Source organism: Anoplopoma fimbria, chromosome 11 (assembly GCF_027596085.1).
Source record: "Anoplopoma fimbria isolate UVic2021 breed Golden Eagle Sablefish chromosome 11, Afim_UVic_2022, whole genome shotgun sequence".
In the NCBI taxonomy this organism is placed as follows: Eukaryota; Metazoa; Chordata; class Actinopteri; order Perciformes; family Anoplopomatidae; genus Anoplopoma; species Anoplopoma fimbria.
The window spans coordinates 390,997-409,760 of record NC_072459.1 but is presented as its reverse complement, the minus strand read 5'-3'; the positions used below and the strand labels follow the sequence as shown (position 1 = coordinate 409,760).

The window sequence follows — 18,764 nt, the reverse complement described above, 5'->3', positions numbered from 1 at the left end:
GCAAATATGAAGAAGGAACAATGTATTAAAGTTACACACTATTAATAATATTAACACACACTGTTAACACACACACACTGTTAACACACACACTGTTAACACACACACTGTTAACACACACACTGTTAACACACACACTGTTAACACACACACACACTGTTAACACACACACTGTTAACACACACACTGTTAACACACACACACACTGTTAACACACACACACACACACACTGTTAACACACACACACTGTTAACACACACACTGTTAACACACACACTGTTAACACACACACACACACTGTTAACACACACACACTGTTAACACACACACACTGTTAACTTACACACACTGTTAACACACACACACTGTTAACACACACACTGTTAACACACACACACACACTGTTAACACACACACACACACACACACACTGTTTACACACACACACACACACACTGTTAACACACACACTGTTAACACACACACACACACACACACACACACACACACACAGTGTTAACACACACACACACACACACACACACACACACACACACACACACACACACACACACACACACACACACACACACACACACACACACACACACACACAGTGTCGGGATGAACGAGGGTCCGTGAAGGCAGCGCGTCACCGCGTCAGTGCGTGATATCCTTCCGCGGGAGAGAAGCGCGCGGCCCTTTCCCTCCCGACGACGCAGGAGCGAGCAGCGGGCTCTGTGACGGTCCCGCGACATCCGCGAGAGAGACACCGCGCTGCACCCGCGTTAGACCCGCGCTAGACCCGCGCTACAGACCGGGGACGACTCTCCCGCTCCTCCTCACAGACACACAGACACAGAGACAGACAGACACAGGGACCAGCAGACAGACAGACAGACAGACAGCAGAGCGGCGGGATGGAGCTCATCACCATCCTCGAGAAGACCGTGTCTCCAGGTGAGCGCGGGCCGGTGAGGCTGCTAGCTCCTGATGCTAGCGAAGCTAAGCTAAGCTAGCATGCTACCGCGCGGCCTCGTCGGGGAGCCGGCAGCTGTCTGTCCGGAGACCCGAGACCCGGGAGAGGCCCGGCCACGAGCTGCATGCTGCCTGCTAGCAGGCTAACAGGCTAGCATGCTAACAGGCTAGCCTGCTAGCCTGTTAGCATGCTAGCTTGTATCATTCAAACCATCGGCCGCTCCTTAGAACGCTGAGGACTCAGGCTACTAACCTCTAACCCGGGCTAAAGAACACTAACCCGGGCCAGTGTTCTTTAGCCCGGGTTAGAACACTAGTCCGGGCTAGTGTTCTAACCCGGGCTGTTTGTCCGGAAAACTTTCTGCTCCTCCGAACGTGTTCCGGCTAATGCATGCTAACGTTAGCATGCTAACATGCTAGCGTTAGCATGCTAATGTTAGCATGCTAACCGAGTCTCTCGCTTCACGCACGTTGGAGCCTCGTCAGACCCGCCCGAGACACAACCAGCTAACACGAAACAACTCCTCTTCCTCTCTCTCCTCTTCCTCTCTCTCCTCTTCCTCTCTCTCTCTCCTCTTCCTCTCTCTCCTCTTCCTCTCTCTCTTCTCTCTCTCTCTCCTCTTCCTCTCTCTCTCCTCTTCCTCTCTCTCTCCTCTTCCTCTCTCTCCTCTTCCTCTCTCCTCTTCCTCTCTCCTCTTCCTCTCTCCTCTCCTCTCTCTCTCCTCAGATCGGAATGAACTGGAGGCGGCACAGAAGTTTCTGGAGCAGGCGGCGATAGAGAATCTGGTTTAGTTAGTTACTGGTGTGTTACTGGTGTGTTACTGGTAGTGGTGGGGAAGCTGACTGACCTGCTGCAGTCAGGATGGAGCAGAGAGGAGCTGGAGCCCACCGGCTTCTCCTCTGCCCCCCCTCCCTATTCACTCACACACACACACAAACACTCACACACATAAACACTCACACACACAAACACTCACACAAACACTCACACACATAAACACTCACACACATAAACACTCACACACACAAACACTCACACACACACACACACACAAACACACACACACACACATAAAAACTCACACAAACACACACACACACACACACACACATAAAAACTCACACACAAACACTCACACACACACACAAACACTCACACAAACACTCACACACACACAAACACTCACAAACACACACACACACACATAAAAACACACACACATAAAAACTCACACACACAAACACTCACTCACACATAAACACTCACACACTCTCTCACTCGCACACACACTCTCACACACACACACCCTGCTAGCGTTAGCATTTCATGGAGTTAGCTGCACCGTGTGTATTTTCTCGTCTGACCAGCCTTTCCTACTGAATCCCACAATGCAAAGCGCTGAAGCAGGCGGTGTCTTTGAGGTCATGAATCAACTGTAGAATTTAAAATATGCTCCAACGTTTTGGTAGTTTAGAAGGTTTACAAATTCATCTGAAGGTTCACAGTATTTAAGTACTCCAGTATCAAGTACTACAGTATTTAAGTACTCCAGTATCAAGTACTACAGTATTTAAGTACTCCAGTATCAAGTACTACAGTATTTAAGTACTCCAGTATCAAGTACTACAGTATTTAAGTACTACAGTATTTAAGTACTACAGTATTTAAGTACTACAGTATTTAAGTACTCCAGTATTTAAGTACTCCAGTATCAAGTACTACAGTATTTAAGTACTACAGTATTAAGTACCAGTATTTAAGTACTCCAGTATCAAGTACCAAGTACTCCAGTATCAAGTACCAAGTACTCCAGTATCAAGTACTGCAGTACTTAAGTACTACAGTATTTAAGTACTGCAGTATTACAGTACTTAAGTATTTAAGTACTTAAGTACTCCAGTATTTAAGTATTACAGTATTTAAGTACTCCAGGTACTTAGAAGAGATTTGAGTCTAACACCTGAAGATGTCTGATGGCCTGAAGCACATTAACGTTGACGGATGGTTGGAGTAGCTGCAGTTCAGAAACGTTCATCTGAGAGCTGATGGATCCATGCGTCTGCACTGAACCTTTGTCAGACTCATGGAGGCCTGATGCAACAGAGAGCATGCTGGGAAATCTGAGTGTTTCCTCTGAAGCATATAACATGTCTGATAATAGTTAATAGAAGGGATCCAGATGAATATAGAATAATGAAGTTTATTTATCAGAGGGAGCGTTTCACACGTCTACAGTCACATCACTCTCTCTATATTATTATTATTATTATTATTAATAGATATGACTCCATCTTTGAATTTATTTCGTGGACTCTTCATGTGTTCCTGAAGCTGCTTCAGTTCCTATGTTGTGAAACAGACTAAACATCTCTAAATGAACTCATTACAGAGTTCGTGGTGTAAAGTAATCTGATTACTTGAGTTTAACTTTATATTTGCAACCAGATTTCACATTAAACGGTCTTAAGGCTCTTTGTGGTACAACAGCGCCCCCACTGGCCATCAGCAAGAGTTCAGGCAGAGAGCGGTACTGCAGCATGGATGGAGGCCTCAAGAACTAAAGCCTTCATACGATGATGAATACGCATGAAGTTCAGTGATATTTACTCCAATCAAACCTTTCTAGTATCCGTTTATTCTGCAACGCCTCCACTCACTCGTTCTGGAGCTTTTTGCTGCTTCGAACGCACTTCTTCAGACTTGTTGAGGTGTTAAGTTCTCAACTCAGAGTAGCATGTGTTTCCTGTCTGAAGTCCCAGAGGTCACTGTGTTGTCCCTCTCCTCCCTCAGCCCACATTCCTGGTGGAGTTGTCTAAGGTGTTGGCGAACCCCGGGAACACTCAGGTGGCTCGAGTGGCTGCCGGTCTGCAGGTGAAGAACTCTCTGACCTCCAAAGACCCCGACGTGAAGACACAGTACCAGCAGAGATGGCTGGCCATCGACGCCAACGCTCGCCGCGAGATCAAGAACTACGTAAGACCTCCGACCGCTTCCCCACGGCGTTTGATCATGTGACCTCACTGTCCTCACGTTGTTTGATCATGTGACCTCGCGTCTGTCTCTCTGTCCTCCAGGTTTTACAGACTCTGGGTACGGAGACGTACCGGCCCAGCTCGGCGTCGCAGTGCGTCGCCGGCATAGCCTGTGCAGAGATCCCGGTGAACCAGTGGCCCGAGCTGATCCCCCAGCTGGTGGCCAACGTCACCGACCCCTCCAGCACCGAGCACATGAAGGAGTCTACGCTGGAGGCCATCGGCTACATCTGCCAGGACATCGTGAGTGAGCGCCGCCCTCTGAAACTCTCTGCTCTGTTCTCACATTACCCCCGCTGACCCCGTCTTCCTTCAGGACCCGGAGCAGCTGCAGGAGAACGCCAACCAGATCCTCACGGCCATCATCCAGGGCATGAGGAAGGAGGAGCCCAGCAACAACGTGAAGCTGGCTGCTACCAACGCCCTGCTCAACTCTCTGGAGTTCACCAAGGCCAACTTTGACAAGGAGGTAACCTCAGCGTCCTGCTTCTAGGAAACGTTGGAGAGGAAGCTCAGTGGAACCTTCTCAATGAAACTCCTGTCCTGAGACCAAACCAGATACTGACCCAGTTAAACAGGTTTGGTGTTTGTAGTGAAGGAGGAGAGAATGTCAGGACCACAAAGTGGGACTCCACATAGTATATACATCTGGATTTTCACACATTTACAAATAGTTTAGTTTAAATAGTCAACAAACACCCAAATGCCTTTAAGTTTAAGTGTGCAGAAAAGAAGCCTGTGAATAGAAATGTAACCACAGAGGAAGTGGTTTTATTTTGTAGGAGTGGTGGTTTTATTTTGTAGGAGTGGTGGGTTTCCGTGTGAACCTGATGTCCTGTGTTTCAGACGGAGAGACACTTCATCATGCAGGTTGTGTGTGAGGCGACTCAGTGTCCCGACACCAGAGTGAGTACCACCCCCCCGCTCATCAAACATTGCTCCCGTGTTTCCTGTCCACCGTGACCTCTGACCTGTTCCACCTGTGTTCAATGTCCAGGTGCGTGTGGCAGCCCTCCAGAACCTGGTGAAGATCATGTCTCTGTACTACCAGTACATGGAGACCTACATGGGTCCAGCACTGTTTGCGGTGAGGACATGTCTCGTTTGAATAACCTGCAGGTATAAAGATCTGAACCAGGAGGTTAGAGATCTGAACCAGGAGCAGCTTCTGGTTTTATCTTTTATTTTGCTCCCGTCACATTTTTATTTCACCACAAAGTCCAGCTCCTCTTTGGAGTCAGATCAATGATGACTGGAAGTAGAGAGAACTCAAACATGTCTTTAGTGCAGAATAACAGTTATTATGACATAAATCATAAACTCTTGGTAAACCATGTGCTCCTTATATCAGCGCCTCCTGTTCAGCAGACTGAAGTTGAGTCAGTTTCATAGATTTGTTGTCACATGACTTGAAAATCTGATGATAATAACTAATTTTGGTGATTCTTCTTCCTGTGTTAATGTCAATAAAGTTTAATGCTTCAAATCCTCCCTTTGATGTTGGTGACAGTCGTTAGGTTTGGTCGTCGGTCCTCGTTCTCATCGACACAGCAGCAGAAGTCCATAACAGCTTTACATTGTGATTCTGACCTCCATCCTTCTATCTCCTCCCCTCTTTGTCTGGCTGCTTCCTCTTCCTCCTCTCAGATCACCATCGAGGCGATGAAGAGCGACATCGACGAGGTGGCCCTGCAGGGCATCGAGTTCTGGTCCAACGTCTGTGATGAGGAGATGGACCTGGCCATCGAGGCCTCAGAGGTCTGTGTAAGCAGACTTCAGTCCTCTAACACGTCGGCCCCTTAGTTAAGCCCGCCCCCTCTGACTGTCTCCTGTCTGTTCTCCACCAATGGCAGGCCTCGGAGCAGGGACGCCCCCCCGAGCACACCAGTAAGTTCTACGCCAAAGGAGCCCTGCAGTACCTGGTCCCCATCCTGACCCAGACCCTCACCAAACAGGTCTGTTTGCCTCTTTAACATCTCTATTAATATTCAGACTCCACTGCTTCAAATATGGAAGGAGCACATGTCTACACATTAACATGACCTTTTGACCTTGAAGCCCTTCTTTCACGTTATGCCGTGAACACAACCTGGAACATGAATTTCATCCGTTAGCTTCACGCATAATTAGATGAGGTAACTTTGTTGTTTACTGGCAGATCTCAAAGTGAAAACACAAGTTGGGTCAAAGATGTTTCTCTAGCCAGCAGCCACGCCTTCGTATGACCTTTGACCTGAACCCTTTTTCAGGACGAGAACGACGACGACGATGACTGGAACCCCTGTAAGGCAGCAGGTGTGTGTCTGATGCTGCTGGCCACCTGCTGTGAGGACGACGTGGTTCCTCACGTTCTGCCATTCATCAAAGAACACATCAAACACCACGACTGGCGCTACAGAGACGCCTCCGTCATGGCCTTCGGATCCATCCTGGAAGGACCCGAACTCAACCAGCTCAACCCTCTAGTCATACAGGTCAGTCCCTAACTGGTTACCCTCTAGTCATACAGGTCGGCTTCCAATGTCTGCTGGGTGAGCTGTGGGGTCACGTGACCTGTGAAGGGTTAAATGAGTGTGTGAGTGTTAACAGGTCGTTTGTTCGTAAAGTTAATGAAGGACTTCATGTGTGTTAGATAGGGTGTGTGTGTGTATATGTGATGTGTTGGTCCGTGATGATAACATGCACCACGCTGACTGTGATGTAAAACAAACCACATTATTCTGAGACCTCCACACTTCACTTCCTGTCTGTCTACAGTTTAAATCACTTCCTGTAGTCAGTTTCTTGAACTGACTACAGCGTCTGCTAAATGACTGTAATGTACCCTCTAGTCATACAGGTCGGTCACTAACTGTTACCCGTCCCTTCCAGGCGATACCGACCCTCATCGAGCTGATGAAGGACCCCAGCGTGGTGGTCAGAGACACCACGGCCTGGACGGTGGGGAGGATCTGTGAGCTGCTGCCTGAAGCAGCCATCAGCGAAGTCTACCTGGCCCCCCTGCTGCAGTGTCTGATTGAGGGCCTGGGGGCGGAGCCACGGGTGGCTTCCAATGTCTGCTGGGTGAGCTGTGGGGTCACGTGACCTGTGAAGGGTTAAATTAGTGTGTGAGTGTTAACAGGTCGTTTGTTTGTAAAGTTATGGAAGGACTTCATGTGTGTTGGATAGGTGTGTGTGTGTGTGTATATGTGATGTGTTGGTCCGTGATGATAACATGCACCACGCTGACTGTGATGTAAAACAAACCACATTATTCTGAGACCTCCACACTTCACTTCCTGTCTGTCTACAGTTTAAATCACTTCCTGTAGTCAGTTTCTTGAACATAGGTTAATGGGTGAGGTCGCGGCCACTCCTCTCAACACTGCCTGGTTACCATGACTCCCTCCATCATGAAGGGTTTCTGGAGCCTTTGGTGTAGTCTGTATTATATATTCCATAATGTGTGGGACCATCGGGGTCGTGTTGTTCTCGGATCATTACATCTAGAAGTAGTTTCTATGTTCTGCAGACAGAAACCAGTGAAGAACCTTCAACTGTTCAAACACGGTTCTCTTTTTAAATGTGATGGTTCTCCAGGTGAACAGGAATCCCAAAAGACTCTTTAGTTTCTGGCTGATAGTTATTTTAGCTCCAGAGACCATGATGGGGTCAAAGGTTAGAACCTCAAACACCCCATAATGTGAGCCTTTCCACACTGTGGTGTCGTCTCTACAGGTCTGGTCCCTTTGTTCTCTCGTCGCCCCTCATTTGTCCAATCAGTGACTCAGAACTACAGACTGTCCTGATAGGTCTGTTAATCCTCCTCCAGACCAGGACCCTTTTATCTTTGTGGGTGTCCTTGTTGGTCAACATGAAGGTTGTAGTTGCTGCTCTGGAAACAGTTTGGTCCTTCAGGGCTCCTTGAGTTCTGGAGAAATGTCCTGACGTGTGATTGGCTGCTGGTCAGATGAAGGTCAGAGCAGAAGAAGAGTTTTGCTTCAACACAAACACAACTGAAGTTTCACTTCCTGTCTGCTCCTCTCAGGCCTTCTCGTCTCTGGCTGAAGCAGCGTATGAGGCCACGGATGCTGCAGAGGACCAGGAGGAGCCCAGCACCTACTGCCTCTCCTCCTCCTTCGAGATCATCGTCCAGAAACTCCTGGAGACCACAGACAGGTGGGGGGGGGGCTGATGGGAAGTGTAGGCTCAGGACCGAAGGTGTAGTCATCCAACATGGCCGATCACAGCGGCTACTTCCTGTTTACTTTCAGTCAGGCTCAGTGTTTGAAAGGATTCATGTAAAGATGATGTGATAACATTCAGAGTGAAACTGTTCTCAGAGTCTTTGATTATTGATTACTACTGCAGATGTTAAATATTCATTAAGTACGTATCTGACACCTTGAAGTAAATGTCGATAATAAATACTGACGGTCGTGATTCAAAACTGAGTTCATCTGTTAAGAAAAGAGGAGCTGAGATTGAATGAGCTTTAAATGAATAGAACTGTAGACCTCGTCACTGAACACTGGTGGTGGTGGTGATGATGATGATGTTTCCTGTGCAGACCCGACGGTCACCAGAACAACCTTCGCTCCGCTGCCTACGAGGCTCTGATGGAGATTGTGAAGAACAGCGCTAAGGACTGCTACCCGGCGGTCCAGAAGACCACGCTGGTCATCATGGAGCGGCTGCAGCAGGTCCTCCAGATGGAGGTGAGACTCTTACTCATCAGTTTATTTAGAGTTCAACTCTCTTCTTTGTGTCATTAAATTGTTTCATGTCAATGATGGTAAAAGAAACAAGCGTAGCTCAGTTTGAGTTGAAGCGAACGTCTTTAAGTGCAGATGTTTAACTCTAAAACGAAGAAGAAACTCTTTAGAATGACTGAAAGCACAGGATACAACCAGATCAGAGACGTTGACCCAGATGAGACCAGTACATCAAACTGGTTTATGGAGTCAGAGGCAGATGAAGGTGCTCGTTGGTTCCTTCATGTTTCAGATGAATGTGTTGTGCTCGTTGGTTCCTTCATGTTTCAGATGAATGTGTTGATGTGTTGGTCCGTGATGATAACATGCACCACGCTGACTGTGATGTAAAACAAACCACATTATTCTGAGACCTCCACACTTCACTGTTTACAGTTCACTTCCTGTAGTTGATCGTAAACAAATACAGTGCGTTCACTTCCCAGCTGCCTCCTCCTGTGTAATGACATCACTTCCTGTGTCCACAGTCTCACATCCAGAGCACCTCAGACAGAATCCAGTTCAACGACCTGCAGTCGCTGCTGTGTGCCACTCTACAGGTGAGACAGCACCCCTGAGCTGTCAACCACGCTCTTACTTTGATAGAGTCAAAGGTGTCACTGCCTTTATTGTGACATTTCCCGTGTGCGTTGTTGCAGAACGTCCTGCGTAAAGTGCAGCATCAGGACGCCCTGCAGATCTCAGACGTAGTGATGGCGTCTCTGCTGAGGATGTTTCAGAGCACCGCCGGCTCCGGAGGAGTCCAGGAGGACGCTCTGATGGCCGTGTCCACACTGGTGGAAGGTACACACACACATGCACACACACGCGCATCACAGGGATGGTGGAGGCTGCTGGTGTTGATGATGTTGGTCTGTCTGTGTTTCAGTTCTGGGCAGCGACTTCCAGAAATACATGGATGCCTTCAAGCCCTTCCTCGGCATCGGACTGAAGAACTACGCTGAGTATCAGGTCCGTCTCTCTGCACCACGAATAACGTAAAGACTCCTACGGTAAACCGTCATAACGTAAAGACTCCTACAATAAACCGTCGTAACGTAAAGACTCTTACGGTAAACCGTCGTAACGTAAAGACTCCTTCAATAAACCGTCGTAACGTAAAGACTCTTGCGGTAAACCGTCGTAACGTAAAGACTCTTGCGGTAAACCGTCATAACGTAAAGACTCCTACAATAAACCGTCGTAACGTAAAGACTCCTACGGTAAGCCGTCGTAACGTAAAGACTCTTACGGTAAACCGTCGTAACGTAAAGACTCCTACGGTAAAACGTCGTAAGGTAAAGACTCTTGCAGTAAACCGTCGTAACGTAAAGACTCCTACAGTAAAGACGCCTACAGTAAACCGTCGTAACGTAAAGACTCTTGCGGTAAACCGTCGTAACGTAAAGACTTACGGTAAACCGTCATAACGTAAAGACTCCTACAATAAACCGTCGTAACGTAAACCGTCGTAACGTAAAGACTCTTACGGTAAACCGTCGTAACGTAAAGACTCCTACGGTAAAACGTCGTAAGGTAAAGACTCTTGCAGTAAACCGTCGTAACGTAAAGACTCCTACAGTAAACCGTCGTAACGTAAAGAGTAAACTCGTACACGGTAAAGACTCCTACAGTAAACCGTCGTAACGTAAAGACTCCTACGGTAAACCGTCGTAACGTAAAGACTCCTACGGTAAACCGTCGTAACGTAAAGACTCCTACGGTAAACCGTCGTAACGTAAAGACTCTTGCAGTAAAACGTCGTAACGTAAAGACTCTTGCAGTAAAACGTCGTAAGGTAAAGACTCCTACAGTAAAGACTCCTACGGTAAACCGTCGTAACGTAAAGACTACTACGGTAAAACGTCGTAATGTAAAGACTCCTACAGTAAAGACTCCTACAGTAAACCGTCGTAACGTAAAGACTCAACGGTTGATATTGATGTGTTGGTCCGTGATGACAACATGCACCACGCTGACTGTGATGTAAAACAAACCACATTATTCTGAGACCTCCACACTTCACTTCCTGTCTGTCTACAGTTTAAATCACTTCCTGTAGTCAGTTTCTTGAACATAGGTTAATGGGTGAGGTCGGGGGTTTCTATCCCCGGCTCCTCCTCTCAACACCGCCTGGTTACCATGACTCCCTCCATCATGAAGGGTTTCTGGAGCCTTTGGTGTAGTCTGTATTATATATTCCATAATGTGTGGACTGTGATGATGATGATGATGATGATGATGATGATGATGATGTCACAGGTGTGTCTGGCGGCGGTGGGTCTGGTCTGTGACCTGTGCAGAGCTCTGATGTCCAACATCCTGCCTTTCTGTGACGAGATCATGCAGCTGCTGCTGGAGAACCTCGGGGTGAGGAAGACTCTCTGTCCGTCTCTGTCTCACCCCCTCTGTCTCACCCTCTCATTGATTACCCCTCTGGTTTCAGATGAATGTGTTGATGTGTTGGTCCGTGATGATAACATGCACCACGCTGACTGTGATGTAAAACAAACCACATTATTCTGAGACCTCCACACTTCACTTCCTGTCTACAGTTAACTTCCTGTCGTTGATAAATAACAGTAAAGGGAGTTAAAGAAGAAGCTTTTGGTCAGGTGACCATAACGATTTCAACTGTTTGGGCTTTTGGGTTTTAATCAAAGCATTTAAAAACATGACCTTCTACTCCTTTACATCCGATCAGATAACCCTCTGATGAATTGATCATATTGATTATGGTCTGTGTGCAGAACGAGAACGTCCATCGGTCGGTGAAGCCTCAGATCCTGTCGGCGTTCGGAGACATCGCTCTGGCCATCGGAGGAGAGTTCAAGAAGTACCTGGACATCGTCCTGGACACGCTGCAGCAGGCCTCCCAGGCTCAGGTGGACAAGGTAACCACGGTGACGGTCAGCTGGTATGGTCTGCTGGGCCCACCTGTCGGGCTCAGAGGTTCACCTGTGTTGATGTGTTGGTCCGTGATGATAACATGCACCACGCTGACTGTGATGTACAACAAACCACATTATTCTGAGACCTCCACACTTCACTTCCTGTAGTCACAGTGATGAACAGGTCGGGGGTTTGATCCCCGGTCCTCTGCACACGCTCTGTTGTGTTTACTGGCCTGAGCGTCTTTGGTCCAATGTACCTGAAGGCATCGTAGCTGTAGCAGAAGCTCAGATGTTAAGTGTTTCACTGACATCTTTACTTTTTATTTAAATCAATTCAATGTTATTCTACACGTAAATGAACCGACTCTGTGTCTGTAATGTAAATATTGAATATTAAAGGTTTAATATTTGATATTAACCCTTTAATCAGTCTTGGTTTAGTATCGGTGATCTGTGAGTTTGACATGTGGTCTCTCTCTCTCCAGACGGACTACGACATGGTGGACTACCTGAACGAGCTGAGGGAGGGCTGTCTGGAGGCCTACACCGGGATCATCCAGGGCCTGAAGGGGGACCAGGAGAACGTGCACCGTAAGAGACCACCTGCCCCGTTGAGGCGACGTCGGTTCCTCCTCCTGACTCAAGTGGATCAGGAGGATTTTACGACGTCGCAGAGAAACGAGTCTGTTTCACCCGGAGAGCTGCAGGCTGAGGCCCAACTCACGGCTCCTCGGTTTTGCGAGACTCGACAAACTAAAAGAAAGAGATGAAGATAAACCTGCTGCTTCTGAAGTGTCTCCATCTTAATTCTCCTCTTCTCTCCCCCTCCTCCCCCTGTAGCTGACGTGATGTTGGTTCAGCCTCGGGTGGAGTTCATCCTCTCCTTCATCCATCACATAGCCGAGGACGAAGATCACTCTGACGGAGTAGTGGCCAACGCTGCCGGACTCATCGGGTGAGGAGGGGGGTTGAGCAGATCAGTGTTTCAGAATGCGTTTGGTGTAAACTGAGCTGAGGGAAACGGTAACCATGGTAACCTAACCTGTTTTGATCAATATAAACTGAATAAAACTTTAACCTGTCTAAAGATGACAACAGTAACGGGAGGGTTTGAGTTTAGCTGTTGCCGTGGTGACGAGAGGGTTTGAGTTTAGCTGTTGCCGTGGTGACGGGTGGCATCAGCGTCCACTGATGAAGACGCTGAATGTTGAACAGACGGTGTTTGGTCTGTGAAGAGAACTCATGCACCACTCTGACCAGTGATGGACAAACAACCACAACCTCTGAGACCAGAACCCAGAGTCTGAGTCCACCACTCAGATCCTCAACCAGTGCTGGAGTCTGCTGCTGATGTGTGTGTGTGTGTGTGTGTGTGTGTGTGTGTGTGTGTGTGTGTGTGTGTTCAGGGACCTGTGCACGGCGTTCGGTAAAGACGTGATGAAGCTGGTGGAGGTTCGTCCGCTCATCAACGACCTGCTGACAGAGGGTCGACGCTCCAAAACCACCAAGACCAAGACGCTGGCCACCTGGGCCACCAAGGAGCTCCGCAAGCTCAAGAGCCAGGCCTGGTAAGACCACAAACACACACACTCTGATACACACACACACACTCTCACACTCACACTCTGTGATACACACACACACAAACACACACACTCTGTGATACACACACACTGTGATACACACACACACACACACACACTCTGATATACACACTAACAAACAACAGAACACCCTCTGGTACATGCTAACACACGCTAACACCGTCTGTTTCCAGCTGTAGCTGGTTGAAGGAGTCTTGTCTCAGAGTAGAAAGTATTTCACTAACATTAATAAAAGAGAAACAGGACCAGCTTCCTGTTTCAGAGTTTCACAATAAAAGCAGCCCAGAACTTTAGATGAACTTTATCAAAGCTTTCCTTCAGAAACAGAAGGTCAGTCCAGAGTTCAGTCTGAACCTCCTCAATCATTCTTCATCCCTGGACACGCCCCTGCTGGTCCTCCCGCTGACCTTTCTTCTTCTCCTCTCAGATTGTTGCCGTTGCGGAAAAGAGATTTGAGACCTTCAGAGGAGGACGAGGACGGACCGGATTCACCTCCTCTGTCTTTGAGATGAGTGAGTGAGAGAGATGTGTGAGCGAGCGAGAGATGATGACATCACACCACCTTCAGTTCCAGCAGGCGACGACGACTTCCCCCCACCCCCTCTCCTAGACGGCCTGTGGACTGGACTCTGACCCCCCACCCACCCCCCACCAATCCAAACAAACTCGAACTTCGAGCCCTCCTCCCACAATCCACCTCTCTCGCTGTAGTCGGGCTCTCCTGCGACATCACGATGACGTCACCGCTCTGCCGCCGCCCCTCGAAGATGGGGGTGGGGGGGTAGATACAACACGACGAGAAACTAAAAGACTTGTGGAATCAAAGATGAACCCGCGCGGACTCTGTGGACTTCTGTGGAAAACTTTCGATTTGTGTTGCTCTTATTTTTCTTCTTCTTCCTCCGAGCACTAAAGCGGCAAAGGAGATCTGAGGGACTCCAACACCTCCACTTGCTCCGTCCGCGGTGCTCGGCGCTCTTATCCAAACAACAGCACTAAATTCCTACAAAATAAAAGTAATCCTCTGAGGAGCGAGTGCCAAATGGAAATGGTTTAGCGGAAAATAAAAGGAGTGGAAATGAGCTGCTGGTGAAGCATTTCAGTTTTTATTTCCCCGCTGCACTTGGTTTGGGAAAAGGGTCACTCACCATTTTTGCTTGTTTAAAAAATAAATTCAGAGAATTGAAGACGTTTGTATAAGGTTATATTTTTCCATTGCTATGATGAAAATAAAGTAAAGAAGAAAAAAAAAAAAACAATAAAATGATATGAAACATTCCCCAAGCAGTTCTGGTGATTTGGGTCTTTTTGGGACTGATGAAATGTTCTGGACTCTGCTGATGTGTTTACGCCTCAAAGAACCGCGGTTCTGTTCTGTTCTTTAGCTTCATGGCTGCTTTGGTAGCAGCAGCTCGGCGGCCGCTCCGAGTTCTGTTGGGACGTTTGTAGTTCCTGGGAGCCGGTTCAGCGCCGCCCGTCGGCTCCGGGTTGGATCACTTCACTTTCAGTCTGGGACCGAATCAAACGCACCACTTCCTGTAACTGAACAAGTGGAAGCTCTCATTGGGACTAAAGTACAAATATTATTCTCCTTGAGTTGAAAGTGAAGTGTTGACCGCCCCAGAGCTTTTATTTTGTAGAGGTGCGGCAGCCGTAGGGAGGAGGTACTTCCTGTGTTGACATGATGAAACTTGCAACTCGATTATTTCTGAATTGTGAATCATTTAAGGCCGATCTGCTTTTTATTTCATATTCAACTTTAGTGAACTAATAAAGTCTATATTGTACTGAACGTTCTGCTGCTGCTTCTTCTGACACAAACACACCTGTGACTAAAACAAACACACCTGTGACTAAAACAAACACACCTGAGACTAAAACAAACACACCTGTGACTAAAACAAACACACCTGAGACTAAAACAAACACCTGTGACTAAAACAAACACACCTGAGACTAAAACAAACACACCTGAGACTAAAACAAACACACACCTGTGACTAAAACAAACACACCTGAGACTAAAACAAACACACACCTGTGACTAAAACAAACACATATTTATATATATAAATTTATATTTATAAACATAATATATATAAACATATATTTATATATATCTATAAATATATATAAACATATATATATATTTATATATATAAATATGTTTATATATAAATATTTATATATAAACATATGTTTATATATATATTTATTATATATATATATGTTTATATATAAACATATTTATGTATATAAATATATATTTATATATAAATATATATATATATATATATATAAATATATATATTTATATATTATATTATATATATATTTATATATAAATATATATATTAATTTATATATGTTTATATATAAATATATGTTTATATATAAATATATTAATATATATATATAATAATATATAAACATATATATATATAAAAACATGTTGGCAGAGTTCTGTGTGTCTGATAATCATTAATCAATGGATCGATAGGATCAGACTGGAGTATTGGTGAGTATTGAGTAGTGAGTATTGGTGAGTATTAGTGAGTATTGGTGAGTATTGATGAGTATTGGTGAGTATTGGTGAGTATTGATGAGTATTGGTGAGTATCGATGAGTATCGGTGAGTATTGGTGCGTATTGGTGAGTATTGGTGAGTATTGGTGAGTATTGATGAGTATTGGTGAGTATTGGTGAGTATCGGTGAGTATGGGTGAGTATTGGTGAGTATTGGTGTGAGTATGGTGAGTATTGATGAGTATTGGTGAGTATGGGTGAGTATTGGTGAGTATTGGTGAGTATTGATGAGTATTGGTGAGTATGGGTGAGTATTGGTGAGTATGGGTGAGTATTGGTGAGTATGGGTGAGTATTGATGAGTATCGGTGAGTATCGGTGAGTATTGGTGAGTATTGATGAGTATTGGTGAGTATGGGTGAGTATTGGTGAGTATTGATGAGTATGGGTGAGTATTGATGAGTATGGGTGAGTATGGGTGAGTATTGGTGAGTATTGATGAGTATTGATGAGTATTGGTGAGTATTATGAGTATGGGTGAGTATGGTGAGTATGGGTGTATTGTGAGTATTGGTGAGTATCGGTGAGTATGGGTGAGTATGGGTGAGTATCGGTGAGTATGGGTGAGTATTGTGAGTATTGATGAGTATTGATGAGTATTGGTGAGTATTGGTGAGTATGGTGAGTATTGGTGAGTATTGATGAGTATTGGTGAGTATTGGTGAGTATTGATGAGTATTGGTGAGTATTGGTGAGTATTGGTGAGTATCGGTGAGTATGGGTGAGTATGGTGAGTATGGGTGAGTATGAGTATTGATGAGTATTGGTGAGTAGTATTGGTGAGTATGTGAGTATGGGTGAGTATGAGTATTGATGAGTATTGGTGAGTATGGGTGAGTATTGGTGAGTATTGATGAGTATTGGTGAGTATTGGTGAGTATGGGTGAGTATGGGTGAGTATTGATGAGTATTGGTGAGTATTGTGAGTATTGGTGAGTATTGGTGAGTATTGGTGAGTATGGGTGAGTATTGATGTATGGGTGAGTATTGATTGGTGAGTATTGGTGAGTATCGGTGAGTATCGGTGAGTATTGGTGAGAGTCACAGGGACGTACGGGACTCCGGTAGTGACTCCGGTAGTGACGGAGGTCTCCGGTACCGGGAAGTGTTCTGTGATGGAGGAGCCGGTTTCTCCCGTTAATGAGCTGATGATCACTGAGCGGTGTCACCGGAGGGAGGAGGCTAGCAGCTCCGCTAGCTACGTGAGCTACGTTAGCTCCCGTTAGCTCCGTTAGCTTAGCTCCCGTTAGCTTAGCACCCGTTAGCTCCGTTAGCTTAGCTCCGTTAGCTCCCGCTAGCTCCGTTAGCTTAGCCGTTAGCTCCCGCTAGCTCCGTTAGCTCCTTAGCTCCCGTTAGCTCCGTTAGCTTAGCTCCGTTAGCTCCCGCTAGCTCCGTTAGCTCCTTAGCTCCGTTAGCTCCGTTAGCTTAGCTCCGTTAGCTCCGTCGTGGGGATGAGTGACGCGTCTCCGGACTTCGTGCTGATGCGTGTCGTGTCCGCGGCGGAGTTCGACCGTCTGTCCGGAGGGTTCTGTCCCGTGAAGCCCCCCGGCCCCCCCGGGCCCCGGCCCCCCCCGCAGGACTACCCGGTCCAGCCCGGCTCGGGGGGCTGCTGGTGTTTAAGGCGGGGAGGCCGCAGCAGGACTCTGGACCAGGACCAGGGGCCGGTCCGGGACCAGGAGGGGACCGGGACTCGTACTGCGTCCCCTCTGCAGAGGGAAGCCTGCAGCCGGTCCTGAGGCGGTCCACCGGGTCTGACGGGTCCCGGGCCCCCAGCGGGACGTCCCGGCTCTGGACCCTGAGTCCGGGTCAGATGGCCTGGCTGAATGGCCCCCGGGTCTGCTGGACCAGGCCCTGCGTCTGGGCCTGCTGGAGCCCAGGAAGGGCTGCTCCACCGGGGACGAGGACCCGGTCCTGGCTTTGGCCCGGAGGCTGGGACGGCTGGGGGAGGGGGGGAGGGAGGGAGGGGGTGGGGGGGTGAGACGGTGCTCCCGCTCTCCCGGTGCTCTTGTCACAGTTTGCTGACCTCGGGGACGGGGGCATGGGGCCCGGCGAGGACCCGAGTGAGACCAGCGACGCCCTACTGGTCCTGGAAGGTCTGGGGTCTGAAGAGGTTGGAGGTCTGGGGGAGGGAGGGGATGCTCAGAAGGGGGAGACGGTGGGGGAGTCAGTGGGGGGGGACGTTTGGGGGTGCGGGGCCCGTGTTCTCCAGCGGGACTCTGAGCGGTCTGATGCAGCAGGTCCACAGACTGGCGGAGGAGGCGGGGGTCTGCACCGATCAGAACTGCCGGTCGTCCCTCGGGGTCCTCGGTGCTACTGTCCCCCTGTGTAGACCCCCTCCCCCATCGGCAGCAGCCCTCAGGCCCTCCAGGCTGCAGCATCACTCAGCGGTCTGCAGGTCTCCCCTGACCCCCTCCCGTCCTCCAGCTCCCAGCACCAGCACCAGTCCCGCTCCCAGCCTCAGAGCCGGGCCACCACCCCCAAACTCGGCGTGGCCTCGGGGGCGGTGCTCCTCCCCCATGGAAGTCCTGGAGGGGGAGGTGGGAGGGGGGGAGAAGACGCCGCGGAGGAAGTCGAGGAAAGGGGGGTCCCTGAAGGTCCGGCTCAGCAAGCTGTTCAGAACCAAGAGCTCCAGTGGGGGGTCGGGGGGGCTGCTGGACAAAAGACCGTCCCTGACTTCATCCACGTCATCGGGGGGGAGTCTGCTGGACGTGTGGGGGTCAACCAGCAGCAACACGGAGGACAGCAGCCGGTGAGAGGACGCTCATCACCATGGCAACAGAGCATGATGATGGTGATGGTGATGGTGATGGTGATGATGGTGATGATGATGATGGTGATGGTGATGATGGTGGTGATGATGATGATGGTGGTGATGATGATGGTGGTGATGATGGTGATGATGATGATGATGGTGATGGTGATGATGGTGATGATGG

The 18,764-nt window shown here is 48.1% G+C and overlaps 1 protein-coding gene, 1 non-coding gene and 1 pseudogene across 3 annotated transcripts; all 3 read left to right on the top strand.

The window, feature by feature from the left end:
• The first annotated feature begins 643 nt into the window (after positions 1-643).
• kpnb1 (karyopherin (importin) beta 1) lies at positions 644-14,527 on the top strand. Of its 2 annotated transcripts, none has more exons than XM_054607256.1 (22): positions 644-961; positions 1,707-1,765; positions 3,771-3,953; positions 4,055-4,255; positions 4,329-4,481; positions 4,859-4,918; positions 5,010-5,099; positions 5,660-5,776; positions 5,866-5,967; positions 6,262-6,486; positions 6,884-7,075; positions 8,040-8,170; positions 8,562-8,709; positions 9,234-9,305; positions 9,405-9,549; positions 9,635-9,717; positions 11,008-11,115; positions 11,496-11,639; positions 12,125-12,230; positions 12,480-12,594; positions 13,046-13,207; positions 13,671-14,527. In XM_054607256.1, coding segments are annotated over exons 1-22 (2,637 nt in total). In that variant the 5' UTR covers positions 644-921; the 3' UTR covers positions 13,672-14,527. The 2 variants fall into 2 exon arrangements, with proteins under 2 accessions (XP_054463231.1, XP_054463232.1); XM_054607257.1 differs by having other exon boundaries at positions 645-961; positions 5,660-5,770.
• Positions 12,257-12,393, top strand: LOC129099181 (small nucleolar RNA SNORA79). Its single transcript, XR_008531631.1, has one exon. It is a non-coding gene; the product is annotated as a small nucleolar RNA SNORA79 (small nucleolar RNA).
• Positions 14,528-17,279: 2,752 nt separating the features above from the next.
• The window catches only part of LOC129098200 (suppressor of cytokine signaling 7-like), an 11,836-nt pseudogene continuing 10,351 nt past the window's right edge, over positions 17,280-18,764 (top strand).

What these genes read in the sequence shown, in the direction of transcription:
- kpnb1 (XM_054607256.1), top strand. Translation starts at nt 922, where the DNA reads ATGGAGCTCATCACCATCCTCGAGAAGACCGTGTCTCCAG. An exon ending in TCAACCCTCTAGTCATACAG is followed by an intron (nt 6,487 to 6,883) that starts GTCAGTCCCTAA and finishes CGTCCCTTCCAG; the next exon opens with GCGATACCGACCCTCATCGA. An exon ending in GGACCAGGAGAACGTGCACC is followed by an intron (nt 12,231 to 12,479) that starts GTAAGAGACCAC and finishes CTCCCCCTGTAG; the next exon opens with CTGACGTGATGTTGGTTCAG.